Source organism: Galendromus occidentalis, unplaced genomic scaffold (genome assembly GCF_000255335.2).
Source record: "Galendromus occidentalis unplaced genomic scaffold, Mocc_1.1 scf7180000077225, whole genome shotgun sequence".
NCBI lineage: Eukaryota > Metazoa > Arthropoda > Arachnida > Mesostigmata > Phytoseiidae > Galendromus > Galendromus occidentalis.
This window is the reverse complement of record NW_003805213.1, coordinates 754-10,436: the sequence shown is the minus strand read 5'-3', so window position 1 is coordinate 10,436 and position 9,683 is coordinate 754. Positions and strand designations below refer to the sequence as shown.

Below are 9,683 nucleotides of genomic sequence, written 5' to 3'. Positions count from 1 at the left end.
AGATACTGCTGTGATAGGTGTAGCTGCTCATCAGTGACACTGATCTTCATTCTCATCGTGGGAGTTCTCAATTTCCTGGTGCTTCAAGGCATCGCCAGCACCGTCGATAAATCCTCGACACGACTAGGATCGATTGAGAGGCTTTTGGTCACACGATTTGAAGGACCAAAGGTGCTCACTGATCACATTTCGAAAGCTGAAGCAGAGAAATTCGGATTCAATCCCTGGTCTCGAGTAGTGATTGATGAACGATCCCGTGATAGGATTCCGCTCGTAGACTTTGAGTGTTCGCGGAAACGTCTCGGAGTGATCTGTCTATCACCGAGAGATAAGATTTGTCTTCTGAGACCCCATGGTAGATCGTTGACAAACGTTACTGTGCCCCATGAGCGTGTACAGAGCGATATTCTTGATGAAATTATCAAAGTAGAGGGAATCATGAATGATTGTAAAAATTCTACTCGGCTTATCTCCGTATCCTAACAATGAAGTCGATCTAATTCTAGTTTTGTTTAACAGGTTTTTCTGATTAAAATTGGTTCTTGTACGCTTATAGACTATAGAATAAATCTCGTATCTTATTCTCCGATAATCTATGCGTTTTCTGTTTTAATTTTCGCAGGTTTCGTTGTGAAAATTTAGGTCTAACTTTTTTGTCTAGTGACGTACTTGGAGACTTAGTATAAAAGGGGATCGATTTCCCCCGACAATCATTCGTAGCAACGAAGAGCCTTCCAATGCTCAACTACCTCCTAAGCTTCTTCCGATCCCGACCCAACAAGAAAACTCGCCGATCAACTTCCCGGAGGACCACCAGACGAGGACACCGGACCCGAAGCGCCGATCACAGTCAAGGAAGCATCGGGACGTCCCGGCGCAGAAAGTGCCGCAACTGCTGTTGCGAGTACAGGTGTGCAAGTCTCCGACGCACCAGAAGAAGGCGCAGGATGGAGGGTGGACAACCCGTTACGTTCTTCGATGTCCGGGACACCAGGCGTGATCGCCCCGAGCCGATCCGCGTGCCATGGGCGCGTTTTAGCAACGTCGACCCAGAAGAAGACGACGAGATAACTCTCGTCGACATGTCGTCGAGTCACCGTCCCTCGACGAATGCGGAGCCCGGACCGGCAGAGGAGGAGACGGCCGCTGTTCCGGCCCGCCGGCGTAGCCAGCGAAAGAGAAGAGGGACACTTGCCAGGAGGTTACTCCTCCTGGGCGAGGTTACGGCCACACTCTGTGTGGCCATCCTAATCTACGCCTGCGTGAAGCTGCAGGCCGCCATCGGTAACGCGATGTTTTTTAGTTATGTCTGCAAATTTATGTTAGCTATCTATCAAATACTCATACGATAAACTCTTATTGTCTCACGTCTAATGTTGGATTCTTCCTTGTTGTCCTTTACAGAGAAGAAACTATCCGATGAGGGTATAACCTTGCCCGATGGCAGAAGTTGCCCAATGACAGTTCCCAAGACCACGGAACTCGATTTTCTCGGTCGGCTCTTGCCGACCGAGGGAACAAAGAACTTTCGACTGTCTTCCATGACGTGTCGTGTGGTAGAGGCACATCAAGTGTGCTTTAGTGAGGTCGAAAATGTCTGTGTGGTAAGGAACCGTGGAGCCACTGTTCGACCCCGTGGTGCGCCTAAAGCCACCCGGGTTAGATCAAGCTCCATCGACCTTATCACAACAGCATTAGGCAATCTTAATTATTGCGAGAATAAAGCATGGTATTTTGAGACTTGATTCGAAACGTTCTCTCTATGGTGTTTGTCAGCCTTCGCGTATTTCACTGGTAGTAGCCCGCACTGGTGGTTGTTTCTCACTGGTCCAGTGTACCCGAACCTCGCGAGCACTCGCCCCCAGGCAGTCCGTCCAATCCGACATTCGTCATCAAGCGCACCCCGCCCGATCTGCTCCAAATGGTCTTTTTATCTGGCCATGCGGTTTAGGGTGTGTTAAGTTAATCGAGTAAAATGATTGCGATCCACGTTTTAAAAGTTGGCGCGCGCTCTCTTCGTAGAGGCGCGCGCATCGTGAATAAAAAGAGTCGTCGACCCGCAGTTGAAGGAAGAAGTCATGTGTTTTCCGTTTCCATAAAAAACCTCAAAATCTCGCCCGAACCAGACGCCATACTCAACAAATTGGTGCCGTGACCAGGATTTCGATCCGAAATCCCCTTTCGCCGTTTGTGTTCGTCTCCGAGATGAGTTCAGAGGATCCGAAGCCCACGTCTGACTCTTCGAACCCGACCATGGATCGGACCGTGAAGAAAACCCTCTCGACGCTTCGTAGGCAGCGAACGATTCGGAAGAAACAAATTATTGCCGACATCGAGAGCGTCGAGGACCTATACTCCGAAGAGCCGAAGTTTCCGACCGACCGCCGCGCGGACACGCTCACCGTCATCATGAATCAGCACATGTCGAAGATTCGTGACTTGAATGGAAAAATCCAGGATCTGCTAGAAGACGAGCTCGAGCTGGAACAGGAGACCACCGAGGCTGAGGAATTCGAGTTGAAGTTGGAGCAGGCCATCGCAGCGATCACCGCAGCCGCCGAGCGCTCGCGTGCCAAGGCGAACGTTTCGGCCGGTGAAACGATCTACGAGACTCCGGAGGGTATCAGACGCGTTCGATTCCATTTCCCGATGGAGTCCACGCTAAATGCCGGATCGGCCGCCACAGCGATCGCTCAGAGTGTTCCGGACGTACAGAGCGTGGCCGGACCGTCGATGGCTCCGCAGGTGCCACCTCCAGCGCCTTGCCCCTCCGGGACCGCTCCGAATCGGACGATCGCCTCCAGCGATCCCGATCGGCAACATTCGCCCTCAGGGCCTCCGGTACAATCAGTGACAACATGCCGCCTGCCACGAGAACTCGATATTTCGCCCGAGACCTTCGCCGGCGACAGATTGAAATATCGTGCCTTCATCACGCAGTTCAAGTGCTTCGTGGACAGACGGCCCGATTCTCCTCCAATCGAGAGACTCATGACTCTCCGGAAGTTTGTGAGCGGTGAGCCTCATCAAATAGTTCACGCGCTGCAGCTCTCGGACGCGAATTACAACGTCGCACTGCAACTGCTCGAGGAGAATTACGGCCGTGTACAAAACGAAACAGAGAAGATCCTGTCAGATCTGCGTAATTTGCCCCGTGTCCCCAAATACCATGATCTTCCCGCGCTAAGAAAACTCGTGACATTCGTGCAGGGAAGTGTTGCAACATTGGCGGCCAACGGAATACCGCTGTCGACATTCGCGCTTTCGTTGAAATCGGCTATAGAAGCTTCTATGCCAGCGAGGATGCGCCAAGAATTCAAAGACGAGAGGCGTCTGGAAGAGAAGCTGTCTGCGATCAAGTCCGGCAGAGGGGAGATCCCCATCGAAAACGCTCTCGCCGAGACGATCGTAAACATCAACAGTGGAACAGCTGTCAGCCACGCTCCGACTTCGCTTGCCGATACCACCGCGAATGAGGTTCAGTGTCTGATTGGTTTCTTGCGTTTGCGTGTTCGTGATTGGGAAGACATCAAACATCTCGACGAGACTGCTCGCTCCGTCGAGGACAAGGATGCCCCCGTGCGCAGTTCCCATACGAATGACAGTCTTCGCCGACGCCGAAGTACAATTGTGGCGGCAGCCGCTACTCCGAAGAATAATCCGGGAAGTAGGCCCAGATTTCGTGCGCGACCGTGTCTCTTCTGTGGGGTAACCGAACACAACTCATCTCGGTGCCCAGCGAGCATCCCGATTCAGAAACGACGGGAGACCCTCATCAACCTGCATCGCTGTGAAAAATGCTTTAGACTAACGCATGCCAGCCCGGACGACTGCCATGGACCTCGATATCCCTGCTCCAAGTGCAAGTCTGCGCAGCATTACTCATCAATGCATCCAGACAAGACTGAGGCCAGTTCCGCGGTTGTCGATGTCTCCGGTGGTGTCGGTGCAAACAACGGTGCCTTACTGTGGACAGCATGTGCGTACGTCGTCAACGGCGGCATGCGCATCCCGATCCGAGTCTTTCTCGACAACGGAAGTACTCTGACTGTGGTCTCGCCGTCTCTACGAGCCATGTTACGTGAATCGCCGGTCGCAGTCAACGATCTCGCCATCCAAGCGTTTGCAAGCAAGCTCGCCCGTGAATCCGTTCCCCTGTACAATCTTCGACTCTAGGGTGCAAAAGGCGGACCGATCGTAGAGCTGCTTGCGCATGAGTACGATTTTGGCGTAAATCCTTCGAACGCTAGCCCCCTTCACGTCTTGGAGGCTATTCGTGAATTCGACAAGAAGAAACCGCTAGCTGACCGATCCTACCTGGGAGAGTGGAGTCCATCTGCTCCCGCCATTCTCGTCGGAATGAATCAGCTTCATGAAGTACTCATCCGTTCGAAGCCTGAAGACGTCATTGACGAGATCACCGCTCAGCCGACGCACTTCGGCTGGGTCATCGGGGGATCTCTCGTTCCAACGCGGAATCACGTCAAGGGCGCGGTGACGGCTGCTCACATAGTATGTTGCCCTGCGGTTCTCTCAGCGTGCTCAGCACAACTCTCGTCCTCTGCGGAGGCGCTCCAGAGGCTTTGGTCGCTCGACGCCGTGGGAATAAGCGAGATACCGTCCGCATCGCAATTGTCGGTCGATGAGGAAAAGGCGCTCAAACAGTTCGATGCTGGTGTTTCCTACGACGGGGAGCGATACACCGTGGTCTTTCCGGAACGATCTACGATCTCCGAGCTGCCAAATAACAGAAATCTCGCCATGCAACGACTTGAGCGCAAGATATGCCAGCTTCGCCGAGACCCGAGGAAGTACGATCGTTACCACGAGGAAGTCATGAGGTTTGTGAACGACGGCTTCGCGACCGAAATCCATGACTCTGTTCTGAATCGATCACCGTCCGTGGATGGATCATACTTCATGCCACACCACGAGATCGTATCGCGTGCCGGTTCTGCGGAGAAAAGGAGAATCGTCTTCGACTGTTCCGCGAGAGAAAGGGGTGCCACATCTCTGAACGAGCACCTCTTGCCGGGACCCAACTTGAATCCAGATCTAGTCACGCTGCTGTTGAATTTCCGTCTTCACCGCGTTGCAGTCTCCGCTGACATTTCGAAGGCTTACATGAGGATCGCTGTCAACGCTGCGGATCAGCCCCTATTTCGCTTCCTGTGGCAAGCACCAGGATCGGACGCCGTCAACATATACCAAATGCAGCGAGTCGTGTGGGGCGCTACCTCGTCTGGGTTCCTGCTGGCCGCCACGATTCGTCACCATCTGAAGAACAGCGAGGAGAGCGTTCGAGATCTAGGCGATCATCTGTACGCCGATGACTTTCTCCGCAGTTTCGAGGACATTGGCCAGGCGACGGCGTTCGCCGACGGCCTCCGAGCTACCTTGCGGGCTGCTGGCAAGAGCCTCGCAAAATGGAAATCAAACTCCATCGAAATCAAGCGTCATCTAATCAGCTCAGGAGTCTCCCCAGATGATTTTGACACCGCCCCCGGCAATCTCCTGAAGGTTCTTGGGATATGCTGGGATCCCGAGCAGGACGTGTTTCATCTCGCCATGCCGCCATCCATCCCCGGTCGCCACACCGAGAAGGTCCTGACCAAACGAATGGTCTTGAGTGTTGTTGCTTCCATCTACGATCCCTTGGGGTGGTTGACACCATTTACGCTCCGGGGAAAAAGGATTATCCAGCGCCTGTGGTCAGCCAACCTGGACTGGAATCGAGCAGTCCCGACTGACGTCCATTCAGATCTGACAACGTGGTTTTCCGAGATCGAGGCGTTCTCGAAACTCGGGATCCAGCGTCAGTTCGTCAAGCGAGAGGTGTTGCCGGTGTCCCATCATCTTCACGTTTTCGGGGATGCGTCTGTATCGGCCTACGCGGCCGCAGCATACCTCGAGGCGCGCTTCGCCGACGGATCGTCGAGCTTCGCCTTGATCATGAGCAAATCCCGGCTCGCGCCACGCGATTCCCCATCCCTGCCGCGGCTCGAGCTATTGGCCGCTCTCATCGCGGTGAGACTCGCGAGATTCCTCACCGAGCGGATGAACGTACGCTTCGACCGCGTCCTGTACTACACAGACTCGTTGATAATATATCATTGGGTCACCGCCGCGCGCCCGGGGCAATGGAAAACGTTCGTCGGCAACCGGGTCGCCGAGATCCAGACAAACTCGCGCAAAGAGGACTGGTTCCATGTTCAAGGGACCGGCAACATCTCGGACCTTGCGACTCGGGGCATCTCCGCCGAGTCACTAGTCAACAGTTCTGGCTGGTGGTTCGGTCCGGACTGGCTCCGATCTCCGCAAGACGAGCGTCCAATCTCCCAGCCACTGACGAACAGTTCTTCGTTAGAGGTGGTACGGCAGGAGATCCGGAACGTCATGTCGCCTGTGGTCCTCACGCAACCGCTGATCGATCTCGAACGGTACGCTTCTTCTTCGCGCGCCGTGCGGATCATCGCCAATGTGATTCGATTCACCATTCTGGTACGTCGGCAGCCCCTGCCGCCGACGGTGGTGATACACCGGAAGGCTGAAATCGCGATCATAAAGGCATGTCAACAACAGCACTTCCAGGCGGAGATGGGTGCAACTCGAGCACAGGAGCGAGTCTCGCCTGCGTCCAAGCTGGCCGCCTTCAGTCTCTTCCTCGACGAGAATGGAGTCCTCCGGGCCAGAACCCGTTTGACGGAGGGTCCGTTTTTCACATTTGACGAGAAAAACCCGATCGTAATTCCGGGTGAGTCCCGACTTGCGAAGCTTCTCGTCGTGGACGCGCACCGAGTCAATGCGCATTTCGGCGTAAATGCGGTCCTCACTCAACTTCGCCGGCGTTATTGGATAACGCGCGGTCGGCAGATCATCAAGGCGATACTACGCCGATGCGTGACCTGCAGGCGGAAGCACGGCGTGCCCGCTCATCAGGTCGAGGCTCCCCTGCCGGAGTCAAGATCCGACTTCCGAGTCCCCTTCCAGATTACCGGTCTGGACCTTTGCGGACATTTCTATGTGAAACATCAACAGACTTCTATCAAGACTTACGTGGCACTGTTCACGTGCACAGCTACGCGTGCTATTCATCTCGAACTGGTGCCATCGCAAAGCACCCCGCAAACTCATCTGGCCATTAGACGCTTCCTCGCGACACATCCAGGCTGCGTACGCTTTATCTCCGATAACGGTCGGAGCTTTGTTAAGGCGGCGACGGACATCAAGCGCCTGTTCAACTCGATGAACTCGAGGAAGGTTGTCGACGTGCTCGAAGGCCGGTCCATCGACTGGAGCTTCAACTGTCCCCAGGCTCCTTGGAGAGGAGGGTTTTTCGAACGAATGGTTGGAGTAGTGAAGACCGCTCTCTTCAAAACGCTAAGCAGGAGTCTCATCGGCTACGAGGAATTCCGCACAATACTTTGTGAACTCGCTGCGATAATCAATGACCGACCGATTACTGTTCTCGACTTACTCTCAGATTCCCGACGAGAATTTTGTAATCGACCCCCGTCCCGGAATCCATTTGAACGGTCCAACCAATTGTGTGATAATCGGTGAAACGTCACCGTTTCCGTGGGGAGTGTTAAGTTAATCGAGTAAAATGATTGCGATCCACGTTTTAAAAGTTGGCGCGCGCTCTCTTCGTAGAGGCGCGCGCATCGTGAATAAAAAGAGTCGTCGACCCGCAGTTGAAGGAAGAAGTCATGTGTTTTCCGTTTCCATAAAAAACCTTAAAATCTCGCCCGAACCAGACGCCATACTCAACAGGGTGGCTTTGTTAGAAAACCGTTCTCCGAACGATCTGTTCGCTCAGGGGACTTTGTTCGAGTTTTATTAGTTGGACATGCGTTGTTTGGATTCATTCGGACATGGGTCAGTTTCATGGTTCGAAGGGGAGAGACCCGCACCGTGTTTCGTAGTTTTTCGATCGTTCATGCTTGGGTTTTTCACTTGATCTCGAGTGCTCTCCAGTCACCACTCTTTCCCTCGTTATTGTTTAGTATAAAAGACATGCTATTTTTGATCTCATTCACTCTACCCCTAGCCTCCGAGTTCTCCGTGCTCAAGATCACACAGTGACCCAACGCGTTCAGCTATCAATCCTCGATCTCACCCAGATTCCCCATCCCTTCAACATGTTCATCGGTACCGGACTTGACAAGAAAACTTCAGAGGCCCTTGCCCGTCGCAGGGAGCTTAATCGCGGTCTCCTGAAGCTCTTCTGTGAACACGAGCCCACCGATGGAGAAAGACAGCTCCTGGACATCCAAAGGCTCATTGACGAGCTAGAGTTCTCTGGTGGGAGAACCCACGAAGAAGCCTCCGCCGAAGCCATTGAGAAATGGCAGACTTTCAACGCAGAGATGAGAGATGTGTATCTCGAGGAGAATCTATACTACTGGCTTGATCTACCACTAGGAGATGAGGAGCGCGAGGAGGAGCGTAATGTGACGCGTCTCCTCATGCTCAAGCTCCTCAGAACTCGTAGGAACCACCGGATCGAGGTCGGTGTGCTAAAAGGACTTCTGCATGACGCGCAGAACTGACGTGGCTGAACTGGAGGAGGAGAAGAGAGGGTCTTCCTCGAAAGATTAAGTGGTGACCAGTTCACCAACAGGTTGCGGCTCCGCCGGTGAATCCACATCCTCCGTCGTTGGACGGTAGGGATTATCTTCGGTGGGCTCAGGTACTCTTTGATACCTAGCTCGCGATCTGTTATTTAGTTTCCTTATTAGGTATATACTTGTTAATAGTGTCGCAAATTAAATGTCTGCAGTAGTGATTACTTTCCAAACCACGCAGTCTTCTTTTACAATTGGTTTGGGAGGGATTGGTCTCTGTCTATACCAGATCCATAATTCTCTGCCTCCTAATGTGGCTTGATCTTCGGAGATGCAAGGTGTCTCATCGTCAGCATTGTTCTGACACACTGTAGTGCTCACGCACTGTACATGAAACATGTCTCCGATTGATTTCCTTATGAGACATGGTTGACCACGTGATTTGCATTCATCACCACAATCATTGTATGAAAAATATCCGTGAGTATAAGCCACGAAGGTTAATATGATGAGTGCTATTGTTAGCCTCATGCTTTCCAGACTGTTAGACCGGATAGCTCACGCTGTCTCAGGAATACCGATTTGTTGAGTGGCTTGGTCAGCCAGTCGGCTCGCTGGTACTCCGTTGGTATGTAGGCAATATCGATGTCTCCTTTGTCGTAGTGGTCTCTGATGAAGAAGTATTTTAGTTCGATGTGTTTTGTACGTCTATAGAACTGAGGATTTTTGATGAGCTTGATTGCTGCTTGATTATCCATTTGAATTGTAAGTTTTTCTTCTTTGCCTAATTCTCTTAACAGCTTGGTTAACCATTGAGCTGCTTTTACACTTTCTGCCGCTGCATAGAATTCAGACTCGCACGAACTGAGAGCGATGTTTGATTGCCTTGTCGTGTTCCACACGACCGGTCCTGACTGTCTCATGATCAGTGTTCCCGACGTCGACTTTCTGTCCTCAATGTTTGAGCCGTGGTCTGCGTCAGAGAATACCACTGTTCCTTCGTCAGAACTGCTTTTATATGTGATGCCGAGTGAAGGGCATGACTTCAGGTATCGGAGTATCCTTTTTCCTGCTTCCAGATGCTCAGGTGTACATTTATCTAGGAAACGACTGAGA

At 52.6% G+C, this 9,683-nt stretch overlaps 1 protein-coding gene across 1 annotated transcript; it reads left to right on the top strand.

Annotated features, from left to right (window-relative positions):
• Positions 1–4,359: 4,359 nt before the first annotated feature.
• LOC100901825 (uncharacterized) lies at positions 4,360–8,552 on the top strand. The gene is made up of 2 exons (XM_029111067.1): positions 4,360–7,559; positions 8,051–8,552. The coding sequence occupies exons 1-2, from the start codon at positions 4,360–4,362 to the stop codon at positions 8,550–8,552; spliced, it is 3,702 nt and encodes a 1,233-aa protein (XP_028966900.1).
• The last annotated feature ends 1,131 nt before the right edge of the window (positions 8,553–9,683 follow it).

Excerpts from the sequence above, each read along its gene's own strand:
- LOC100901825 (XM_029111067.1), top strand. The coding sequence starts at position 4,360 with ATGAATCAGCTTCATGAAGTACTCATCCGTTCGAAGCCTGAAGACGTC. Across the intron at positions 7,560-8,050 it reads AACCAATTGTGTGATAATCG|CCTCCGAGTTCTCCGTGCTC; the intron begins GTGAAACGTCAC and ends CTCTACCCCTAG.